The 25,878-nt window shown below is 44.4% G+C and overlaps 1 protein-coding gene across 3 annotated transcripts in view; it reads right to left on the bottom strand.

Annotated features, from left to right (window-relative positions):
- DOCK2 (dedicator of cytokinesis 2) overlaps window positions 1-25,878 on the bottom strand; it is a 430,360-nt gene that overhangs the window by 387,903 nt on the left and 16,579 nt on the right. For all 3 annotated transcript variants that reach the window (XM_017341248.4, XM_089335066.1, XM_089335065.1), the window contains exons 2-5: window positions 16,406-16,489; window positions 4,982-5,022; window positions 3,818-3,873; window positions 3,236-3,332 (exon numbers count right to left, since the gene is read on the bottom strand). In XM_017341248.4, coding sequence (XP_017196737.2) covers window positions 3,236-3,332; window positions 3,818-3,873; window positions 4,982-5,022; window positions 16,406-16,489 — 278 coding nt within the window. The remainder of the gene's footprint in view (window positions 1-3,235; window positions 3,333-3,817; window positions 3,874-4,981; window positions 5,023-16,405; window positions 16,490-25,878) is intronic.

The following is a 25,878-nucleotide window of genomic DNA, read 5'->3' as shown; positions in this document are numbered from 1 at the left end:
CCAGCAACCCGGGGACTGAGCGGTTGTCTTAGCTGTTAATTCACTTCTCGCCATTGGGCCACAGAGGTTTTCCCAAAGCAGAAGTCACAAATCCAATCACTTCTTGGGTACAGGAAGGGTGGGTCCTGGCTCTTGCGAAAACAGAGACTTGTTGAACAGGAGGGCCAGGAACAGCTGCTGAAATGGAGGACCCGGAGAGAGCTCAGCTCAGGCCTTTCCAGGCTGGGAGCCAGGACCACGTCTTTGGTGATAAAGGACAGTTTCTGGGTCAGCAGCTCCCAAGTGTGGCCTATGGGATGCAAGATGGCTCTTGGTGGCACAAAAAAACCAACAAGAAATGGCAATGGCATTGACTCCTGTCATGATTCTCTTCCACGCTCCTTCCATCCTTCTGATTAAGGGAAAGTAGCAGTTTCATGTTAAGACACCTTAACACCACTTGCACATCTGTCTGTTTCTTTTTTTTTTTAAACAAAGATAAAGGCTTCCGCTCATAGCTTTTGAGGAACTGTTATAAGAAGCATCTAATAACACTATCTTCTTTTCATCATATTTACTTGTACTGAATAATGTTTTTCCAATTTTGCCAAGTACTGCTGGCTTTCCATTTGGGAAAGAATTGTGGCAAATGAGATATACATGATTTTATACATAGGTATAGGATACTTAATATGTTTATAAACCATATGATATCTTTTTTATTATTTATTTATTTATTTATTTTGACAGGCAAAGTGGACAGAGAGAGAGAGAGAGACAGAGAGGCCTTCCTTTTGCCATTGGTTCACCCTCCAATGGCCGCTGCGGCCAGCGTGCTGCGGCCGGCGCATCGCGCTGATCCAAAGGCAGGAGCCAGGTGCTTCTCCTGGTCTCCCATGCAGGTGCAGGGCCCGAGGACTTGGGCCATCCTCCACTGTACTCCCTGGCCACAGCAGAGAGCTGGCCTGGAAGAGAGGCAACCGGGACAGAACCGGCGCCCCAACCGGGACTAGAACCCGGTGTGCCGGCGCCGCAAGGCAGAGGATTAGCCTAGTGAGCCGCGGCGCCAGTCTAAACCATATGATATCTATTATATGATCCCTATACGTCATCTTTGTTCCTGGTTCCTGGTCCAGTGTTCCTAAAACCCTCGAAATATCTTGACTGACAGGAGTGCCTTTTGTTATTCAGAGCAAGCACCTTTCATCTGTACCTGAGTTTCTTTTTTTTTTTTTTTGACAGGCAGAGTGGACAGTGAGAGAGAGACAGAGAGAAAGGTCTTCCTTTGCCGTTGGTTCACCCTCCAATGGCCGCCGCGGCTGGCGCGCTGCGGCCGGCGCACCGCGCTGATCCGATGGCAGGAGCCAGGAGCCAGGTGCTTTTCCTGGTCTCCCATGGGGTGCAGGGCCCAAGCACCTGGGCCATCCTCCACTGCACTCCCTGGCCACAGCAGAGGGCTGGCCTGGAAGAGGGGCAACCGGGACAGAATCCGGCGCCCCGACCGGGACTAGAACCCGGTGTGCCGGCGCCGCTAGGCGGAGGATTAGCCTAGTGAGCCGCGGCGCCGGCCTGTACCTGAGTTTCTACTAAGGCTGTGACTCTCCCTGGGCCCCTAGACAGCTTCTGGACACAAACTGGTTGCTGCAAGAATCAACCATGTAGTGAGAGGGTTGGAACTTTCAGCCCAGTTCCCCCCATCTTCTTCCACTCTCCCCTTCTGGAGAGGGAAAACAAACTAGAAACTGAATGCAACTGCCAATCACCAATGATGTGGTCACTCACGTATCTTAAATGGACTTTGATTGAGACTCTGGGTCAATAAGCTTCCACATGCTCCCTGATGCTGGGAGGGTGGCACCCCTAGAGAGGACATGGAAGCTCTGTGCTCCCCTGAACTTTGCCCTGTATAGCTCTTCCATTTGGCTGTTTCTGAATGTTATCCTTTGTAATATAACTGTAAGCATAAGGATAGTTCTACCCTGAGACCTGGGACAGGTTATAATGAGTTATGGACCTTGAGGTGGGAAGTAGGGGATGCCTGAAGGAGATAATAGGAACCTCTGATTTTGTAGCCAAAACCAACAGAAGTGCACATTGCCTGGAGACCAGGAGTTGCCACTGGCATCTGAAGGGAAGGCAATTTGGTGGGATTGAGCCTTTCATTGTACACCGTGTAAAATTAACACTGAGTAGACTGTGTCAGATTGAATTGACTTGTAGGGCTTCCATCTGGTGTTGGGAAACCCAAGGGCTGTCATTGGAATGACACAGAATGCCATGAAATTCCTCATGTTAATTGATTCAAGTGATACACAGGTGATGAAATGACAGATATTGAAGGATTTCTTTACTAGGGTAAAATGGCATGATGGACTTGCCATTCAAAAATTTCAGAGGGAAAATGCCAAGTTTCTACCATACATGGGGATGTGATATTTTAAAAAGGAGTAATGGAGAGGAACAAGAAATCATTTTATCCACAAGTTTATCATTTACCCCTAAACTTTCCTCATGGATTTTGGGAAAATCGAGAAGTGAGGGTACCAAGTACCACCTGTCATGAAGTACCCACATGGCAGTCAACACTGAAGACCAGAAAAGGTTAGTCTACAACTGGGGCCCGTACAGCAGCAGGTGAGCACGGCGCTATAACAAGCACACAATAAGCCTTGGTTGACATTTTTCACTCTCAGCTTAATGGTTTACTTAGCTAATTGCTTTCATTAGGAGCTCCGGAGCATCAAAGAAGGATTTAAAATTAGATCTGCTTCAAAACAAGGAAAACACACGCATAATGTGCTCTTTTTTTTTTAGAGATTGCACTTCTTCATAGATCTGAGAACAAGAGCCATGAGTTAATTAATATCTGAAAACAGTATTTCTCTAGTTATTATCAGCAGACTACCAAATTAACTCCCCTGAGTTTATTGAAAATATAGCTGACTAAACTCCATCAGAAAAAAAAACTTTGAGTTTTGAACAGATATCAAAATTTGGCAATTTTGTACTAGTTTAGTAATATACATGTCACATCAGACCCCGTTTATTATGGCTCTAACACTGCCTAACTGTTTGGCTTTGAGAAAGTCACCTTAACCTCTCTGGGCCTTTACATCCCCATACATAATCGTGTGTGCTTCACTATGTCACCAAGGCCACCTTGGTCTGCCCTGCTCAAGGCTATAAACTCCAAACTTGAACCAACTTGAGAAGTTCAGGATGCTTCCATGCCAAGGAATAGGACTTTGGATCTTACCACGTAGAGCTGCTTCCAGATGCTGCCCCACTCCCAGAGTGTCGTTGTTACTTCTTGTGCCAGAGGAATTTCCGCAGGGATGATGTTCTCAGTATTTCTATGGGAGATGGGAGAGAAAACAGCGTTAAGCTGACAGCCAGTTGCCAACAAGACCAAACGCTGGCAAGGTTTGCATTCAGCCACAGCTGCTAAGAAAGGTCTCACTGACTATGGACTAAACTGCCTCCAACAGCCACGCCAACTGCGTGAGAAAATCACAGGACTTCTCTTTCAGGTCCCCCTTCATGAGAGTGGGTGCTTCTTGCTCATTACTTGGGATTAATCTACTTCAATGCAGTGCAAAGGAGGCTGCCAGTGAAAAGTCTGATTCTCCATACTGATTAATTCCCTTCAGAATAAGATCTGAACTCGAATCAATTAGTGTTAGATCTCGCATTGAGTGAAGGAAAGATTCACAAACAGATATGGGCATGGAGAAGACAGAGGGGCACCCTTCAGATCCGCCAAGTCAGATGCTTCAAGTCAACAGGACAAAGATCCAGGGGACCCTGAGGGCCAGGCCTGGTGAAGAAAGCCCGATACCTTCTTTTCTCAACTGTCACGTCCTTGATGTGGATAAAGGATTTGGGGAAAATGCCCTGTTGGAAAGAAAACAAAATAAAATCAAACGTAGTATTCCTACAGAAAGGATGGATTCCAGGTCTTCACAATTTTTTTTTCTCAAAAGTCACTGACTGGAAACATTTTCATATGTCAAATCCCAGAGACAGATGGAGCAGGAGGAGGATTCTACGTTGCCTCACCCAGGCCTGGCTGTTCCAAATCCCACAGTGGACCTGAATCCCGAAGGAGGCTCCAACCCCACCGTAGATGCTCATGCTATCTGGTAGGCAGGAAGGGAGCATCAGTCGAAAGATGACCTAAACCACGCACTTGGAGCAAGCAAAGGAGCCCGGCTTCTCCCCCTCTCCTGTCCAGTCCCAGGAGAGTAGTCGCCCGTCACAGTCAGGAGCAACAATTCTTGAAGCAGCCACTCCTGGCTGCACTTGGACTTACCCGATTGGAGACCTACTCTCTTGGCATTTGTTTATTTGAGAAAGCAAAACAGGATCTGGCCTCATGACACAGTATGTCAGGGAAGAAGGAAGAAGCTTCTATCATTTCTTTGTTCCATAAGCTTGGCTCAGTTAATGAGAAGTTAATCGATTATTTGGAAATTCCTTCATAAACTTAACCCTTGTGGACACTGGACTCATCTGGTCACAGTGCTTGACACCATGAGAGAAAATCGGTGAGTCAAGCAGGTGTCTGCTGTCATGGGGATGACAGTGCCGTGTGAGGCTGCAGCAAGAGAACCCGCAGAGGTAGACACAGGTTCTTGTCCTGTCTGCCTCATGTTGGTTGTATAGCTAAGGAGGCAAATGGAAGACCCAACAACTCAAAATGAAGAAGGCAGATTTCAAATAAAAAAAAATCCATCACTCCATGGAGAGTCAGGGCTGGGAGGCTCATCAGAAAAGGGGACAGGGAGAAGACAGCAATGGAGACTGGCCTTAAAAAATGAGGGGAAAGGGAAGGAAGTTGAGGCAGAATGAGCACCAAGGGGTGAGGTCAGAGAGCACAGAACACAAAGACGGAGCAATGGGTTCAGCTGGGGAGCAAGTGTAGGAGAGCAGTGGCTGGATGGGTGGCTGGGCCAGGTACAGACATCTGGTGCTTTCCCTAATAACAACAAAAAGACCTTACCTGCAACATTTTGTGCTTTATCAGGTAGCCCCTATACCAGTCTGCAAAGAGAAAACAAAGAAACAGGTCTCTGGGGCAGTCTTACAAGTTTGTTACTGTTATTGCTTGTTTTTGTCTGTTGGTTTTTAACTAGCAAAGAAACTACTGCAAACCTTGGTAGGGATCAAAGCCTGGGAGTCTAGTGTCTTGGAAATCTATTGAATTGGTTGCCAACATCTCAAAAAAACAGCTTAAAAACGGGGATTTCACAGAAAGACACAAATTTCCTCTGTCTGTTTTTGACAAACCAAGAGCCTCAACTCGTGCTGGCCAAGGCTCCCCCCAATCTCCTGGCCCCAGCTGACTAGCAGTGCATAATTGCACCCATCAAACACAGCAGGTGCCTCCAACTCTCCAGCCTCCACCAAGTCTTTACCTCACCTTCTCAGGCCAGTAGGCCCTGTGGTCACACACACGTTTTCAACTCCTGTCAGGAACACAGAAACACTCAGCAATGTTGGCAAACATCCTCAAATAACACTGACAGCTCTAACCTCAGCATTGCAAGCTGGCGATGCTAGTCATCACAAAACAGGTAAGGTCAGGGCCACGCAAAAGGACAGAAATTTTCTAAGATTTCCCTTCTGCAGGAATATAAAAAATGATTCAATTAACAGAAATCCAAATCGCACACAGCTCTCTGAGCAAATGAGCCTCAGTGTAGCAAGTACTGATGACTACCATGAGTTTGCTGGCCTTTGAAATGATTTGAGCACAGCCAAGCAGTGGCATTTGTCATGTTGGTAAATAAAAGCGTCTGTCGGGTGCCTCATTAGCAGACTCTCATTACTGGGCTAACAGATTGTTGCCAGAATGTGCTCTCGACAGACACATGTGGGAACCCCCAAACCAACAACTTAAAACACAAAGTCATGAGGCAGAAGGAAGGGCAGGTCCGAAAGGCAGCGCTAAAGCAACCAGGTCCCACCGAGGCTCCTATTTCAGGTGACAGGACAGGGAGAGTGAAAACAGAAAGGAAAGAAGGGAGACTGGAGAGAGGGAATCTCACGTTTACAGTAAAGATACTCTTCTAACCCTCATTGCAAAGTAAGTCATTTCATCTTCCTCACAACCATTTGAGGTAGGAACTGCCATGATCCCAGTTTACAGATGAGGGGCCTTCCTGAGGCACAGAGAAGTCTAGTGACCTTGCCAGGGACACATAGCTAATAAATAACAGTATCAAGATTTAAACACACACAGCCACCACATTGTACTTCCTGTCTTATGGGAGAAGGAACCCGTGGTTTTCTAAGATTTCCATTTTCTCAGTATCTGAAAAATCTATTTTTGTTGCCTCTAATTATTTGTCATTAACTATTGAAAATAATTCACAATGGTGCTTATATTTTTAAAGTGTTTGCTATATCCTAGGAACTCTGACTTTTTTGTTGTTTTCTTTAAATTGTAAATTAATTGTCATGACAACCCTGTAAAGTAGGATTCGTGCTTCAGCTCTGCAAATGAAAATAGAGAGTAACAGAGATTAAGCCTCTGAAAACTGTGCAATCACATTAATGGGGACAGAACACAAATACAGGTAAGTTATTTTGGTAGCACTAACCTGAATCCACTTGGTGGTCAAGACCACCCAAAAGTAGGAAAACAACTGCAGGATCCAGTCTCTACTCTAAGCTCATGTCTCCACCTGCATCTCTGAGACAGGAGGTCCTCAGAGTGCCTTAATTTCTTTGATCCAGGGACTTGCTCTGCCCTGACCTTTGAGACTCAGTCACATGTACACATCTTGCAGGCTTCTTGGTTCTCAAAGCGTTAGCTCACTACTGACCACAGGAATCTGCTGACTCTTGCCCCCGGCATCCACATTCTGGACTCTCAGATTCAAGATCAACCAGCACTGGTCATGCACCTACTATGTGCACAGCAGTGGCATAGGTGCTTCAGAAACAAACCCTGAGTGATCCTTGACTAGAAGAATTTATGGCCATCTCCAGTTGCCAGATAACAGCACTAATATTAAGCCAACATTCTTCAGCAAGATCCAAACCCATGTCTAATGCACCAGCCAAACCAAGCCTGACCTCCAGGCGGCTGGGTCTTTGACCTGACTCTGCTGTCAATTCCTTTATCTGCCTAACAGTCAGTTCTATCCGATTGCATACCAAGAATGGACTGGGCAGATAACAACTGTTGGAACACAATGCAAAATCCCAGGACAATACACCATGATCAGAAGTAGGCTCATTGTTACACAGCACTTATCACAGCCCAGGACTTGCCTGGGTTCAACATTTTTCGGAGTTCAGTGATAACAAGGCACTTTTGTTAACCCTTTGCCATAACATAAAATTCATAGTGCACTACTGTGGACTGAATATGTGTGTCTCTCCTGAAAATTCATATGTTGAAATCCTAAATATTCAATGTGTTGGTACTAGGAGGAAGTGCGACCTTCTGGAGGTCATGGGGTCAAGAGAGTGGAGTCCTCACAAATGGCATTAGTGCCCTTTCAGGCGAGCTCTGTCCTCTGCCACATGAGGGAGGATACAACAAGAACACAGCCAAGTTCAGACTAGGAAGTGGGTCCTCACCAGACATCACGTCTGCCAGTGCCTTGCTTGGGCTTCTCAGCCTCTAGAACTGTGAGAAATCAATTTCTGTCATTTAAGCCATCCAGCTATGGCATACTGTCACCACAGCCTGGACTATGACATGCATCCTGGAGGAAGATGAGAGAGGGGACTTTTTTTTTTTTTTACAATACTTTGAAAAATTATGAACTACTGATTATTCAAATCATCTTCCCTTTCCACCTCCTAAATGAAAATTCTCAAATTCTCAAATCACCCATGAGTCAGGAGACAGGAGGGGAGATTAAAAATATTCTAGAATATCAAAAAAGAATTCAAGTCTGGAGACCTAGCCCTTTATCCTCCGTTTCCAAGCAGCATGACATTCGGTTATGTCACTTAAGCCTCAATGTTTTCATCTATAAAATGGAGAAAATAGCATCCCACAGAATGAATGCAAAATGATTTTAAAAAAGATTTCTGAAGGTATCTAGTGAAGCCACAAAACCTTAGAAGGAAAGAAAAACAACAATATCAGGATAAATATTACCTATAATATGGACAAAAGGAGAACAACAGAATAGAGGAGGGGTAAAACTTCAACTGCATCTGAAACATTTATTTCTTTTCTTTTTTTTTTTTTTTTTTTTTTTTTTTTGACAGGCAGAGTGGACAGTGAGAGAGAGAGACAGAGAGAAAGGTCTTCCTTTTGCCGTTGGTTCACCCTCCAATGGCCTCTGCGGCCGGTGCGCTGCGGCCGGCGCACTGCACTGATCTGATGGCAGGAGCCAGGTGCTTCTCCTGGTCTCCCATGGGGTGCAGGGCCCAAGGACATGGGCCATCCTCCACTGCACTGCTGTGGCATAGCAGATTAAGCCACCATCTACAGCACCAGCATCCCATATGGACGCTAGTTCGAGTCTCAGCTGCTCCACTTCTGATCCAGCTCCTTGCTAATGTGCCTGGGAAAGCAGCAGAGGATGGCCCAAGTGCTTGGGCCCCTGCACCCAAAAGGGAGACCTGAAAGAAGCTCTTGGAACTTGGTTTCAGCCTGGCCCAACTCCTGCTGTTGAGGCCATTTGGGGAAGCAGCCAACTCTGTCTCTCCCTTTCTCTCTCTCTGTAACTATGCCTTTCAAATAAGTAAAATAAATCTTTTTTAAAAAGAAAAAAATCAGAAACAAGAATGGCAAAATGTTACCCTTAATCTGAATGATGAACACCTGGGTAGACTTTTCTAAATAGTGAATTATCTCATCATGTTAAGATAACATAGAAGCTAGTACCTATCAGTGGTCCAGAGTGGTGTTTTGTTTTGTTTTGTTTTGTTTTGTTTTGTTTTTTTAGTGGTAAGCATGCTAACAAAGTTTAATGAAGAGAAATAATAAGAGCATATACCTGACAGCCCAGACGGGAATCTTATTAAAGAACTGAGAGCCAAGAGTATAGGCTGTGACTGCAAAAATTTTACAAAGCAAAGGAAACAATCAATAAAATCAAAGAGCATCCTACAGATTGGAAAAATAAATATTTACAAACTGTATATCTGATAAAAGGTGAATATCCAAAATTTATAAAGAACTAACATAACTCAATAGTAGAAAAACAAACTGATTTAAAATTGGGGTTCCAGCATCGTGGCACAGCAGGTTAAGCTACCATTCACCACCCCAGCACCCCATATCTGAGAGCCAGCTGAACTCCAGTTACTCTGCTTCTGACCCAGCTCCCTGCTAATGCACCTGAGAAACCAGCGGAGGATGGCTCAAGTACTTGGGACCCTGCCACCCATGCAGAACTAAATGGAGTTCTTAGATCCTGGTTTCAGCCTGGCCCAGCCTTCACAACCATTTGGGAAACAGACCAGCAGATGGAAGATCTATCAATTAGTCAATCTCTGTCTCTCTCTTTGTGTGTATGTGTGTATGTGTGTGTGCGTGTGTGTGTGTGTGTGTGTGTCTCCCTCTCTGTATCACTCTGGCTTTGAAATAAATAACTAACTATATTTTAATAGGCAAAAGATCTGAATATGCATTTCCCCAGAGCAAACGCAAAAATGGCCAAGAGGTATATGAAGTTACTCAACATCATTAATTGTAAAGGAATGCTAATTTAAATCACAGTGACATATCATCTCATATCTGTTAGGATGGCATTATAGAAAGTCAAGAGATAATAAATGTTGGCAAAGGTATAGAAAAGGGAAACCCTACTACATTATGAGTGGGAAGGCACATTGGTGGAGCCATTAGGGAAAACAATATGGTGATTTCTGAAGAAATTAAAAATACAGCTTTTACATTACCAGCAATCCTACATCTGGGCATATATCCAAAGAGAATGAATCACCACTTCATAAAGATAAGTGTACTCTGGAAATTTTTTAAAAATTCAGTACGCAATGTTAGAGAATAAAACAGTAATTACTGGGGATCACAGGGTGGAGATGAATGGGGTGAGGAGAGTTCTGAGGAAGGGAATGGAGAGACGTAGGTCAAAGTTTACGAAGTTGTAGATCTATAGGATGAACAAGTTTATAGAACTGATGTACAACATGAGGACTTAAACTAATACAATTGAACTATTTTTTTGGATTCCTGCCAAATGATGAGATTTAGCTACTCATGGCACAAAAATAAAAACCAAAAAGAAGTAACTGCAAAATGACAGATATGTTAATTTGCTTCACTATAGTGACTATTTAATACCTATAGGTATGCTATAACACACTGTAAATGTTAAATATACATAATAAAGTTTATTTTAAAAAATGAGTGTGGGCGCCGTGGCTCAATAGGCTAATCCTCCGCCTTGCGGCGCCGGCACACCGGGTTCTAGTCCCGGTCAGGGCGCCGGATTCTGTCCCGGTTGCCCCTCTTCCAGGCCAGCTCTCTGCTATGGCCAGGGAGTGCAGTGGAGGATGGCCCAGGTGCTTGGGCCCTGCACCCCGGGTTCTAGTCCCGGTCAGGGCGCCGGATTCTGTCCCGGTTGCCCCTCTTCCAGGCCAGCTCTCTGCTATGGCCAGGGAGTGCAGTGGAGGATGGCCCAGGTGCTTGGGCCCTGCACCCCATGGGAGACCAGGAAAAGCACCTGGCTCCTGGCTCCTGCCATCGGATCAGCGCGGTGCGCCGGCTGCAGTGGCGGCCATTGGAGGGTGAACCAACGGCAAAAAGGAAGACCTTTCTCTCTGTCTCTCTCTCACACTGTCCACTCTGCCTGTCAAAAAAAAAAAAAAAAAAAAATGAGTGTGGGCCCTGGAATCAAAGCCTGGATTTGAATACTCAACTCACTGCCTGTGTGCGTCCATACATGTCACTGCTGCATGGCTCTGGTCCTTGATCGCCTTAGCTGAAAAATGGGAATCATAGTGATGCCTGTCTCATAAGACTTAAATTAAGTAAAATATTCAGAGAGTTTGCCCATGCCTGGTATATAAGTAGTCAAAAAATTAGCAGATACTATTCCTCATATGAAAACCTACTGGGGCCTGTAATGCAGTGTAGTGGGTAAAGCTGCCACTTGCAGTGCCAGCATCCCATATGGGCGCTGGTTTGAGGCCCAGCTGCTCTACTTCCAATCCAGCTCCCGGCTAATGTGCCTGGGAAAGTAGTGGAAAATGGCCCAATGCTTGAGCCCCTGAACTTATGTGGGAAACATGGATAAAGCTCCAGGTTCCTGGCTATGGCCTGGCCTAGCCCTGGCCATTGCAGTCATTTGGGGAGTGAACCAGCAGATGAAAGAGATGAAAGATCTCTCTCTCTCTCTTTCCCTGTCTCTCCCCCTCTCTCCATAATTCTGACTTTCAAAGAAAGTTAACAAAGAAAATCTATTAAAACAATAATAATCCAGAGAAAGCATATTTTCTATCTTTTTTCCAGGACTTACAGATTTTGAATATCTTTTTTTTGCCTATTAAAGTCATTTCAACATATTTCCATAACAACAAAGCAAATGAGACATGCTTCAAATGCAACATAATGGTAGCTTACTGACTTTTTAGCTTCATCCTTATGCAGAAGTCAAGAAAACCTCACTCATATGCTCCCAATTATGGAGTAGTTATTACTTAAGAAAATGGAGTCCTTTTCACACTGACCTGTCTCTAGTGCAGAACCGAACAAAAGACCAACTCTTCATAAAGTGGTGCTTTCAAAAGATTCCCTGCTAAGTGCTCATAATGTCCCCTACTTATCCCAAAAGCAAAAAAACATGAACAGGTCAGGATCACCCTCAATGAAGCTGTTAGAGTAGAAGTGGTTACATGGCCTGGGTATACCCCACACCCCAAGAGTTAGATTCAAAAACTCTTCACATGGAACTCTGCAGCTGAACCACACTGCAGTCACACACGTGAGCTGACTTAGAAAGAGCTCCCTGTGTATTGAAGTGAGAAGAGCAAGTCTCAGGATGGCTTGCATTGGGTAGCACCATTTCTGAAAAAAAAGTCACAACACAAACAACAAAAGCTACTCATTACTTCAAAAGAGCAGCAGATCCTTTTCCAACCTTCTCCCTCACCCCTTTCTCTAGTTGTATTTTAATGGTAGTGAAACCCAAAAGCTCCTGGAGAAGCATGGCCTAAAAATTGCACTCTCCTTGTCCACTAAGGGTGGCCCTTCAAAGCATGGGTTATCTGTAGGCAGAATGAGACTTCTGTTTTTCCAAAAAGCAAGAGCCAGATAGCAAATCACTGAGCATGGAGCACACACGCCCTCTGAAGGGCTTGGAAAGACAAATCTAAATAAGCTGTGCTCTCCCCCAAGAATAGCCCCCAGCTCAGTCTCTCTGACACAACAGAGGAATGAAAAGAGGGGTCTCTGGAGGTGGGCACTGCCGTCTCAGGAAGACATGGCACAGCCTCTGCATCCTGAAAGCCAATCTGAGAGTGACTGGGTGCCTTCCAAGAGCTCCAGGCAAAGATATCAGAGGCACGAGGCGGCTCACTCCCCAGCTGCACAGCTGTCTGTGCAGTGAACTGGCCGATCTTTGGGCTTATTTGAGTAAAGAAGACAGAATTGGAAAGAGAGCACCCCAAACTCCCTCCATCCCCAGGCCTGGTCGACATTGCGGAAAGGGGAGAAGGAAGTGAGCATCACCCTGGATATGAGGCTGAAGTCTCTGGATGTCATTAAATATCAGCAAAGCTGTCAACAGAATATGACTGAAAGAAGTGACTGGGGAAAAACAACACTCTTTTATGTTTGTCCCTCCCGTGAGGAATTTCTACTGCTCAATAAACTTCCATGTGTTTTCTGCATCTAATATCAGGACACAGAATGTTTATGCCGCCTCTGGGTGGAAGAGGCAGCCTGTCAGACGTGATGTGGCTAAAGCAACAGCATTTGACTGTGCCCAACAGTGGGTACCTTTCTAAATTATGTGTTAAGTTTCTACACTGTCTTGGTAATAGAGAGTAAAACATATTCACATCTAAGTGTCTAGGTCAGGCTGTTGTTTCCCCCGATTCATTCAGCTGGGTAAATTTAGTACCAGGAAGAATAGTAAAGAGGCAAGGAGAGGCTAGCCTCACCTATTCCAGCCAGTCAGACTCCACCTCCAGGTTACGCGGGCCATACTGTCTCTGCAGTTCTACATAATTGGAGGAACAATGGAATCAACAAACACAGAGCATGTTCCATGAGCCAGGCATGGTGCTAGACAGCTTTTCTTTAAGATTTATTTACTGGGGCCGGTGCCGTGGCTCACTTGATTAATCCTCCGCCTGCGGCACTGGCATCCCATCTGGGTGCCGGGTTCTAGTCCCAGTTGCTCCTCTTCCAGTCCAGCTCTCTGCTGTGGCCCAGGAGTGCAGTGGAGGATGGCCCAGGTGCTTGGTCTCCTGCACCCGCATGGGAGACCAGGGAGAAGTACCTGGCTCCTGGATTCAGATCGGCGCAGCGCCAATCGTAGTGGCCATCTGGGGAGTGAAGCAACGGAAGGAAGACCTTCTTTCTCTCTCTTTCTCTTTCACTGTCTATAACTCTAACTGTCAAAATAAAAAAAAAATAAAAAAAAGACTTATCTATTTGGGGGCCAGCGCAGCAGGTTAACTCCCTGGCCTGAAGCGCTGGCATCCCATATGGGCGACAGTTCGAGTCCCGGCTGCTCCTCTTCCGATCCAGCTCTCTGCTGTGGCCTGGGATAGCCGTGGAAGACGGCCCAAGTGCTTAGGCCCCTGCACCCACGTAAGAGACCAGGAAGAGGCTCCTGGCTCCTGGCTTTGGATCGACGCAGCTCCAGCCTTCGTGGCCAACTGGAGAGTGAACCAGCGGATGGAGGACCTCTCCCTCTCTCCTTCTCTCCTTCTCTCCCTCTCTCACTCTCTCTCTCTCTCTCTCTCTCTGCCTCTCCTCTCTCTGTGTGACTCTGACTTTCAAATAAATAAATAATAATAATAAAAAGATTTATTTGTTTGAAAGGCAGAGTGACAGGAGGTGGGGCGAGAGACACCCATTGGTTTGCTCCCCAAGTGCCTACAACAGTCAGGGCTGGATCAGGATGAATCCAGGAGCCAGAAACCCCATCCAGGTCTCCCACATGGGTAGCAGGGGAACAAGCACTGGAGCCACCTTCTACTGCCTTCCTGAGCACTTGAGCAGGGAGCTGGATCAGAAGCGGAACAGCCAGGACTCGAACCAGCACTCAGACATGGGATGCCAGCACTGCAAGCAGCAACTTTGCCTGCTATGCCACAATGCCAGCCACAGCTTCTTTACTTTCACTCATTTGATCCTCCAAACAAGAAATCAAGTGAAACTGAAGGAAATGTTGAACTTGAATTAAATGCCCCTTCAGAACTAAAAAGATTTTCTGAAAACTCTTCTAATGAAAATAGTGAGGAAAAGCATTAAAATATTGGAGTGGTTATGTTTTCTAACTACATTTCTTAATTAATAGGGATCAACTCAATGTTGTGAAAGTGATGTCACAGAGTTAATGTATTCTCTCACATTCTCCTCCCAATTCTCAATTTTATTAGATTTATTTCTTTACATTATCAAGGTCCCTAATGATAACATTCTTCTGGGTAGCCATTTTTGTAGGTTGATTTATTTGGACTCAAAGGTCATCACCATTTCCTTTCATCACAGCTTTTCAATACTAGATTGTTATTTTGATTCATAGCTCAATTGGTTGGATTTTTGTTTTTCAAATAGTTTTCTACAAGAAGGTTTCATGGGCAACTGATGTTCCTTCTACTATGCCTTTTTGACTAATTTTGGACAAACATGTGGCTCTCACATTTATGATGCTTTTGGAGAAACCACTTTTCCCTCCAGAATCAGAAGCAGAGCACACCTCCGCACAGCAGACACCACCAGGCTGGTCTCACCTCATTCAGTTTCATCTTTTTAGCCACCCAAGGCTGCAGGAAACACTTGGGATCCCATAAATCTTCATTTGAAAAGTCTGTGTGAGCAGTGGTGAGCTTACTCATGAGAAGTCCGAGTCATTTACCTGCCATTGCTTCAGACTAATAAACTTGAATTAAAACTGGAAAACTTGAATCAAAGAAAGAATAAAGACGTCCCAGAAATGAAAAAAGTGACTTGGGTCAGCCGCTGCATCGCTAACTTCCTGAAGGCCCAAGAACCAGGCCGAGAGATGGTGCAGTGCGGCTCCTCTGCAAGGCAACATGTGCCCTCTATCCAGGGAAACTGCATGAGGAGAAGGGGGAAAGATTTCCCTGGGTTTCAAAATGTAGGAAAATAATTCCAGCACCAAGGCCTTTCCCCTGTTTCTGCAGCACGGAGTAGAGGAGCGCATGGGTTTGGTCATCAGAAAATGGCCACTGGTTCAAGCATGACCTTGGGTGAATTTTCTCTTCCCTGAGCCTTATTGGCATCCATCAGGCACTCTGACATGGATCCAGGCATCCCAAGCAGCATCTTAACTGCTATACCAAATGCCCACCCACTCATTTGGTTCTCATGCTCAAGCCATGCTCAAATATCAAGTTTGTCAATGACATAGGTAATATGTTGAATCGTAAGTCCAAGGCCATTGCTTTGGTATAAAATTTAAAAGTATCCTTTACTCCCACTACCACCATTGGTATTGGTGGACACAGCCCACTAGACTTGGTTTCACAAGGGGTTGGCACCTTTGTGAGAACAAAGAGACACTACTTTCCCAAGACAGCACTCCCAGTTTGATGAAGGTCCTGTGTTCCTGCTGGCTGTCTGGGTGGCTTTTTGAAGTATACAAAACACAGCCTTGCTGGATCAGTTATAATTTGTGGAAGCCTTACAAATTCTAATAATGCTCTCTTTCCTTCACACTAGGGTATCTACAAATCACAGGCCCAAACAGTCCCAGGGCTGTGGCAAATGGAAAACATCAAATCACCCAGTTAGGGCTCTGCTATGAGTTCTGAATTCCTAAAATAATAAAGTACTTTGGTTGGTTCAGTAAATACTAATTACAGCCATCCCAGAGTATCCTTGGAGGATTGGTTCCAGGACCCCCAAGGATACCCAAACCCACAGATATAAAATGCCACAGTGTTTGTATAAAATCTACACAATCCTTCATCATATTTTAAATTGTTTCTAAATTACATGTAATATTTAACACAATAGGAATGCTGTGTAAATCGTTGTGATACTATATTGTCTAAGGAATAATGACAAGAAGAAAGCCTGTACACTATCAGTAGACATGCAATTGTTTTCTCCAACTTGTTCCATCCTAGTTGGTAGATGAGGAATACATCTATGTGGAGTGCTGACTGCACTAACAGGAACAAAATATTTAAACATGCCCAGAGAGGGTTGGGGGTGACTGGTCTGTACTGCAGGCTTCCTTCAGCTCCATGTCCTGGCACCTGTGGAATGAGTGAACAAAAAACTCACCTCCACAGGTCTCCTGTATTCGCACCACATCGCCAATCTGGAGGGAGAGCTGGGGAGGTCCACTGCCTTGAAAGTTGTATATGGCTATGAAATGGAAAAGAGAGAGACAGAGATGAGACCTCTGGGTACCTTGGATTTCTGCTCCCTCCTGCTCTCCCTGCCATAAGTCTATTCCATGTCCCAGGCAACCCACGAGACTAAACAAAACCAATACTGAAGACTCCTGCTGACCACAGGAGTCAACCCAGATCCAGTCTGGCTCCTAAAGACCTCCACTTACTAACCAAGGCTGACGTCTCCCAGGCACGTATTCCGCACTGCAGCCTGAGTGACAGGGAGGCTGCTTATATCACGTACTATGGACTGACTTCAGACTGAACACCACACACGTGCCTGTACAGCCTCATAGCAATCCTGCGGGGATTGAACCCGGTCCTCAAAGGAGGAATTGGAAGCACTGGGAGGTTAAGCAACTTGCCAAGGTCATCAGCCTATGAAGCACCAAGAAAAGCAGCATCCAACTTGCATATCCTCAGCCACAGTGACGATCTTGGTGCTGCTCCCCAGGACTTCATCCTAGCGACAACAGCCTCATACGCTCTCCCCTGCTCCAGTGCCGCACAACCTTCGTGGTCCAAGTAAGCCAGATATTCCTCTATCCCACGCTAGCCTGTATTTGTTCCCCCAGCTAAAGAGACTTGCTCCTGAGCCTTCCCCAAAGCAAATCCTTCATACCAGAGTCCAGCTTCTCCAGATCATTCTGACCCCCACCCCTGCCATTTCCAGGGGTTGCTAGTTCTCACGAGAACTTAACACACCAAAAGAAGCTCTGCCTTCCACTGACACTGTTAGTTCCTGGGGAGCAGGAGTCAGCAATGAACAACTCCAGAGTCTTCTTAACACTATCAGGGACTCCACTGGTACTTGTAACATGAAATAGGGCTGTGCTAGCGCAGTGCTCGGGCCCCCGTACCCTGTCTCAGCAGAAGTCTTTAAGATAATGGCCCTAGTATCTTGTGTGGTTTTTTTTTTTTTTCCCTTAGGGTGTGGGTCCTTGGGGCTGGAAGGTAGCAGAGTGTGTCTTTTCCCAAAGAATTGTTGTTTTGTTTTGGCCTGCCTGTGGGTTCTCTCCAGGACTGACACCAAGAGCGTGTTTTTATTTCCCTTCACTCAGCACAGCGAAGCAACGACTCTGAAGACATCTGGTCAAAAACCTTTCAAAGTAAAAGAGCCACCTGCTCTTACATGGAGCAGAAAGTGTAATCTGAGGGAAGAAAGAATCAACCAGAGCCCTCCGAGAAAAAGCTTAAGGGCGAAATGCTCGGGAGAATAAGGGCTTTGAAAGGCACCCACATATAGCAAGGATTTAGAGTCATGCAAACAGCTGGACACTTGCTGAGAAAGGATATGAGCAAGCCCAAAACTCTCAACTCCGGCTGACCTTAAGCTTCATGCAAGCAGGAAGTCAGGCTAGGGCAGAGCCCTAGACACAGCACTGAAGGTGTGCCCCACCACACTACAGTGTCCTGACACAGCACTGAAGGTGTGCCCCACCACACGTATAGTGTCCTGACACAGGACTGAAGGTGTGCCCCACCACACGTACAGTGTCCTGACACAGCACTGAAGGTGTGCCCCACCACATGTACACAGCCAGTTGCCAAGATCAGAGATTTTTTTCTTGTATATCAAGCATTGAAGAGACTTCAGTGACCACATACAAAACATAGTACAGTCTTCACAAAAACACTTTAGAAAAGTCAACTACCAAACTACCATGACCTACATCAAGCTGGAAAATGAAAGCCCTACATAGGAAGAACCTGACTTCAGAGTCAACACACTACAGTATTCAAAATATTCAGTCTTCAACCCAAGATTATGAAGGCTGTAAAGAAACGAGGAAGTATGTCCCATTCACAGGGTAAAAGGAAACTGATGAAATTGTCCCTAAGGAAGGACAGATACTGGATGTATGAGACAAAGACCTTAAATCAGTTGCCTTAAATATGTTCATAGAGCTAAGCAAACTATGGACAAAGAACAGGAAACCAAAAGAATGATGCTTCAGAAAACAAAGTATCACTAAAGAGATAAAATTTTATTAAAAGGAACAAAATAGAAATTTTGGAGTGAAAATGTGTAACAGCAAACATGAAAAATAATTGGAAATATCTAATAGCAGATTTGAGCAGGCAGAAGAAAGAATCAGTGATCTTAAAGACAGATCAGTTGAAATTAGCCAAACTGAGGAACAGAAAGAAAAAAGAACAACAAACAGAGCCCAAGAGACCTGCAAGGCACTACGAAGCACACCGCCATTCACCGAATGGCAGTTCTTTAATGAGAAGAGAAAGACAGAAGGTAAGGGAAAAATAGGGAAAAAGAATAGGCAAAAACTTACTTAATTTGGTGGAAGACATGACTCTACACAGCCAAGAAGCTCCACGAAATTCAAGTGGAATAAATTCAAAGAGATCCACACAGAAACACATAACAGGGAAACTATAAAAATCGAAGATGGACAGAGAAAATCCTAAAAGCGGCATGAGGGAAGCAACTCATCATGTACAAAGGTGCCCTCAAAAAGGTGAACAAATGATTTCTCTTCTGAAACCATGGGGAGCAGAGGTAGAGAGATGACATATTTAAGTGCTGAAAGAAAAAAAACTCTTAACTAAGAATCCAAATCTCACAGAATTATCCTTCAAAAATTCAAAGTATGACTGGTGCTGTGGTGCAGTGGGTTAATCCTCTGCCTGTGGTGCTGGCATCCCATATGGGCGCCGCTCTAGTCCCAGCTGCTCCTCTTCCAATCCAGCTCTCTGCCACAGCCTAGGAAAGGAGTATAAGATGGCCCAAGTCCTTGAACTCCTGGACCCGCATGGGAGACCCAGAAGAAGCTCCTGGCTCCTAGCTTCGGATCGGCGCAGCTCCGGCCATTGCGGCCATCTGGGGAGTGAACCAGCAGACAGAAGACCTTTCTCTCTGTCTCTCCCTCTCTCTACAACTCTAACTCTCAAGTAAATAAATAAAAATCTTTTAAAAATTCAAAGGGCAAATTAAAAACATGAAAAGCAATAAAAACTGAAGGAGCCTGTCACTAGTAGTCTACTGGAAAGACAACTGTATAAAATAATATTTATACATATACAATAATGGGCATACACTATAGAGATGTAATTTGTGGCAATAACATTAAAAGGGAGATACAGAGCTGCCTAGAAGCAGAGAATTTTGTATACTATTGAAGCCAAGGTGAGACTACCTGAAACTAGATTATTATTAGTTTAAAATGTTAAATTGCAAACACCAGGCTAATCACTAAGAAAATAACTAAAAACACAGAGAAAAGCCAATAAGAATGGAATTTAAACAGAACATGTGAAAAAAACACGCACAAACAGTAACAGAGAATAAAAGAACAAAAAATATGTAAGATATATAGAAAACAAATAGCTATGTGGAAGAAGTAAATACTTATTTATCAATAATTACATTAAATGTAAGCAGATTAAACTTCTTGTCAAAGGCAAGGATTGATAGAAAAGATTAAAATATGAATCAACTATATATTGTCTACAAAAAATTCACTTTAGAACCAAAGACACAAGTTCAAAAGGAAAAGAAGAAAAAATGTTTCACGTACATAGTAACTTCCAAAAAACTATGATGAGTATACAAAAATTACCAGAATTTATAGAGGCAGTTAAAGCAATGACGAGAAAGTAATTTACAGCCATAAACACTTATAATTAAAAAGAAGAGTGATCACAAATCAATAATTCTATCTTTCTACCTTTAGGAACCAGACATAGAAGAACACACTAAACGCAAATAGAAGAAGGAAGAAAATAATAAAAATAGAAGCAGAAGTAAGTGAAATGGAGAAGAGAAAAACAACAGAAAGAATTAACAAAACCAAACTTGATTCTTTGAAAAGATAAAATTAATGACAAGCTTTTAACTAGGTTAAAAACACAGAGGTGAGGCCAGTGCTGTGGCGTAGCGGGTAAAGGCGCCGCCTGCAGTGCTGGCATCCCATATGGCCATCAGTTCGAGTCCTGGCTGCTCCACTTCCGATCCAGCTTTCTGCTATGGCCTGGGAAAACAGTATAGGATGGCCCAAGTCCTTGGGTCCCTGCAACCACATGGGAGACCGAGAAGAAGTTCCTGGCTCCTCGCTTCAAGTTGGCACAGCTCCGGCCATTGTGGCCATATGGGGAGTGAACCAGCAGATGGGAAGACGTCGCTCTCTCTCTGCCTTTGCCTCTCTGTAACTCTGCCTTTCAAATAAATAAATAAATCTCTAAAAAAAACCCAGAGTTCTCAAATTACCAAAATCAGAAATGATTATGAAAATATTACTATCAAACTACAGAACAAAAATGATTATAGAACAGTAAGGATAACTGTGTGCTAATAAATTGGATAACCTAGATGAAACAGACAAATTCCTAGAAACTATCAATACCGATACATAAAGACATAGAAACCTCAATATAAGAATTAAGAGTTCAAATTAGTAATAACAAACCTCCCAGGGGTTGGTACTATGGCGCAGCATGTTAAAGCCCTGGCCTGAGGCATCGGCATCCCATATGGGCGCCAGTTCTAGTCCTGGCTGCTCCTCTTCCTATCCAGCTCTGCTGTGGCCTGGAAAAACAGTGGAAGATGGCCCAAGTCCTTGGGCCCCTGTACCCAAGTGGGAGACCCAGAAGAATCTCTTGGCTCCTGCTTTCAGATCGGCGCAACTCTGGCCGTTGTGGCCATCTGGAGAGAGAACCAGCGGATGGAAGATCTCTCTCTCTCTCTCTCTGTCTCTACCTTTCTGTGTAACTCTGTCTTTCAAATAAATAAAATAAATCTAAAAAAAAAAAAAAAAAAGAAATAAAACCTCCCAACAGCTGCCCATATCCCACATCAGAGTATCTAGTTCCAAGTCCTGCCTACTCTACTTCCAATACAGCTTTTTGCTAATGCACACCCTGGGAGGCAGCAGGTGATGCCTCAAGTATGGGTCCCTACCACCATGTGATTGACCTGAATTGAGCTCCAAGCTCTTGGAGCACCAAGCTCTTGGAGTCTTGGCTTAGGCCTGGGCCAGCCTCAGCTGTTGGGGGCATTTGGGAAGTGAACCAGTGGATGTAAGATCTCTTTCCAGCTCTCTCCAGCTCTCTCCAGCTCTCTCTCTCTCTCTCTCTCTCTCTCTCTCTGTGTGTGTGTGTGTGTGTGTCTGCATTTCAAAGAAAATAAAAATTAAAACAAACATAAAAACCTCCCAACAAACAAAGTCCAAAGCCAGATGGCTTAAGTATGTTTTCTACCAAATATTTAAAGAAGAATTAATACCTATTCACCTCAAACTCTTCCAAAAACTTGAAGAGGAGAGAATGCTGCTTAACTCATTCTATGAGGCCAAAATTACCCTGACGCTAAGATAGGGTATTAACAAAAAATGGAAACAAAACACCAACATATCTTAGAACATAGATGCAGATATCCACTAGATGATACAAGCAAAATGAATCCATGACATATTAAATGACACCATTACCATGTGGGATTTATCCAAGGGATATAAGGATGGCTGTGGGGAGCAATCCGGACTAGACTAAGTTACTCGAATTAAGACTTATTCTATGCATCTGCTCTCCCACAATATGGCGCTGGGAGAGAAGTAAACAGCTTCCGCACAGCTGCCTCCAGTTCAACCAATTAACTGTAGGACTTGCTCCTGATTGGAGAGCAGCGTACTCGGCGTGTGGGCAGCCGAGTTGGGATTGGCGGAGGAGGACTATAAAGGAGGAGAGAGACGGCATGCACCAGGAACATCTATGGGGAACATCTAAGGGAACCCGTGCAGCCCCCGAGAAAGCCGGCCGGCGGTGTGCCGCTCCCCTGCGGAAGTGGGGAATGTGGCCAGGGGGAACTGCCCTTCCACGGAGGTGGAAGGGATAGTAGCCAACCCGGGAAGAACCAGCAGCAAACCCGGGGAGGGCCGAGCAGACGAAAAGAACAGCGCAGGGTCCTGTGTCGTTCCTCCACGAAGAGGGGGAGCGACATAATGGTGCCGTGACTCGGATATGAAGCCTAGGCAGGGTTTAGTGTTGCTCCTCCACGAAGAGGGGGAGCGACAGATGGCTCCAAATAGAAAAATAAATCAAATACACCACTTTAAGTAGCAAGAAGAGAAAAATCTACATCAACATCTTACTTGATACTTAAAAAGGAATTTAGCATATTCCAATGCCATTTCATGATGAAAACAATCAACAAGCTGGGAATAGAATGGGACTTCTGGGGCCAGTGCTGTGGCACAGCAGGTTAACGCCCTGGCTTTAAGCGGCAGCATCCCATATGGATGCCGGTTCGAGACCTGGCTGCTCCACTTCCGATGCAGCTCTCTGCTATGGCCTGAGAAAGTAGCAGAAGATGGCCCAAGTCCTTGGGCCCCTGCACCCACGTGGGAGACCTGGCTCCTGGTTCCTGGCTTCGGACCGGCACAGCTCTCACCTTTGCAGTCATCTGGAGAGTGAACCAGTGGATGGAAGACCTCTCTCTCTCTCTCTCTCTGCCTCTCCTTCTCTCTGTGTAATTCTGATTTTCAAATAAATAAATAAATCTTTAAAAAAAAAAAAAAAAAAAAACAAAAAAAAAAAAACAAGAAACAAGCCAAAGATGCTAGCTTTCATTATTTTTACTCAACACTGTACTGAAAGTTCATACCAGAACAATTAGAGGCATCCCAAAGAATCTGAAAGGAAGAAGTGGATCTCTCTCTCATCTCAGTGGCATAATTTATTTATATAGAGTAATCCTAAATAACACACACACACAGCTAATAAAAAATTCCAACAAAATTTCAGTTGTAATGCTAGACACCACCAATGAACAATCCAAAAGGAAATTAAGAAAAAAATTCTGGTTATAATAGCAACAAACAGAAAAAATTGCTTAGGAATATGCTTAACCAAAACAGTGCAGACTTTTTTACACTGAGAATGTCAAAGCATTACTAATAGAAATTAAAGAAGATGTAAATGAATTGAAAAGAGACTTTATGTGCATGGATTGGGAGACTTAATATTGTTATGATGATGATATTCCCAAATAGATCTATGAATCCAACATAATCTCAACAAAGTCTCACTATCTTTTTGCAGAAACAGAAAAACAAATTCTCAAAGTCATGTAAAATTGCCCAAATAGACAAAATCATCTTACACGGAGCCAGTATAGTAATGCAGCAGCTTAAGCTGCTGCTTGCAACTCCAGCATCCCACATCAGAGCTCCAGTTCGAGTCCTGGCTGCTCCACTGCTAATCTAGCTGCTTGGTAATGCGCCTGGGAAATAGCAGAAGATGGCCCAAATATTTGGGCCTCTGAACCCACATGGGAGACCCAGATGGAGTTCCCAGCTGCTAGCTTTGGCCTGGCACGGCCCAGCTGTTGCAGTCATTTTCTTTTTTATTTAAAATATTTACATTTTTATTTTTATTAATATGTTAGATTCTCAGGGTCAATTGATAATTTCTACAACAGAATCCTTGTCAATTCTCATATTAATGTGATATTAATACAAAGAACAGATTCAACGCAGTTTCTAGATGCAATTCTAAGAACATAAGGATATCTTTCATTCTTCCTCTCTCACTCCCTCTTTTTTTTTCTTTCCAATAAATGTTTTTAAAAAATCAAAATACTTTTGGAGAAAAAATAAAACAAAATCGGAGCACTAACATTTTCTAGTTTGAACACTGAATACAAAGCAAAAGTAATTGATACATGGCTGTACTGACATTATATAGGTCAATAGTATAGAAATGATAGTCCAGAAAAAAGTTCATATATCTATGATAAATTATGTGTCATCATGGGTGCCAGTACCATTCAATGAGGAAAGAGAATATTCTCTTCAACAAATGGGGTTAGCACAACTAAATAACCACATGCACCAGACTAATGCTTACTGCACCCTATTCAAAGCTTAACAAAATGGATCAAGCACATCCATATTAGATCTAAAACTAGGACGTAATTCTTTATGATCTTGAGCTTGGCCACAGTTTCCTAGTTATGAAACCAAAAGCACAAGTTGTTACAAAAAGAAATATGCAAATTGGATTTCATCAAAATTAAAAAATTTTATGCACCAACGGACACTATCAAGAAAGTGAAAAAGACTAGGGTCAGTGTGGTGGTGCAGCAGGTTAAACCCCATTTCTGATCCAGCTTTCTGCGAAGGTGCCTGGGAAGAAAAGGAAGATGGCTCAAGTACTTGGGCCCCTGACACTCACACAGGTGACCTGGACAGAGTTCCAGGCTCCTGGCTTCTACCAGGCCCAACCCTGGATATTGCAGTCATTTAGGGAGTGAACCAGAAGATGGAAGATTCCTCCTCTCTCTCTCTCTCTCTCTCTCTCTCATGAATGGCAAGTGGCCCAAGCACTTGGGCCATCTTCTGCGGCCTTCCCAGGCACATTAGCAGGGAGCTGGATCAGAAGCAGAGCAGCAGGACTTGAGTTGGCAACACAGGTTGCAGCTTAACAAAGCCAACCTCTCCCCTCCCCCCATATAGCTCTTAAAGCCAGTTCTCTCCTTTACTGGCTCTGACTCAAGCCCAGGACTACAGCACGCAATGGCCTATGTGGTGCTCCGCCCAAGGCCACCCAGCTAAGACAGCCATAGAGGATGGTATCCAACCTGTGATCTGCCTGACAAAACCCACATCCTGCCCAAGTTCTGTGCCTTTTATAGTCCACACAAAGTGCCTTCACCTCCCTGAGTCTCAGTTTCTCCAACAGAAGAATGGAGGAAATAATGGTCCCTACTTTGAAGGGCTCCTGGGAAGCACAGCTGAGACTAATGCACATAAAAGTCTTGACTGCATGTCTAGCCATAGTAAGTGATCTATAAACAGTGGTCACTTTTCCTTTTATTTGTATTATAATACCTCCCAAAACAAGCCATTCAGGACAACACTAACTCGTTCCTAATTTATGTCCCGTTTGAATCTACTTCCCTACAGTTTGCAACCAATCACATCGTCACCTCACACTGAAAGAAAGAAAGGAATCCCTTGTCCAAAAGCGGACCATGAGAGAGCCCGAGGGGACTCTGGGGCTTCTCTTTTCTGTGTAAGCAAGACCTGCTTCTTCATTCCCCGCACACTTGGCCTGATTGCAACCCTGCCTCCTCGCACTGGCGACTGCATGTTGAACAGTCCAGTTTGCTGGTGTCCTCTGTTCAACAGGGCTGCAAAGGCGACTCAGGTTTGCAAAGGAAGAAAATGATCCAGGGCACCAGCACATTAGGTCTGCCCATCAGCTGTTTGGAGGGTAGGGCATGTCTGTGTTCTGTCCTGTTCCCTCTCAGCTTACACCAGCCATCCCTTCCCTCAGCGTCTGCCTAGTAAAGTCACAGGAGAAGGTTCAATCAATATCAGGAATGACCCCCTAAAATCTACACAA

The sequence above is a fragment of the Oryctolagus cuniculus genome, chromosome 6 (genome assembly GCF_051225735.1).
Source record: "Oryctolagus cuniculus isolate XC-2025 breed Fujian yellow rabbit chromosome 6, ASM5122573v1, whole genome shotgun sequence".
Lineage (NCBI taxonomy): Eukaryota > Metazoa > Chordata > Mammalia > Lagomorpha > Leporidae > Oryctolagus > Oryctolagus cuniculus.
This window is presented reverse-complemented; position numbering and strand designations above follow the sequence as displayed.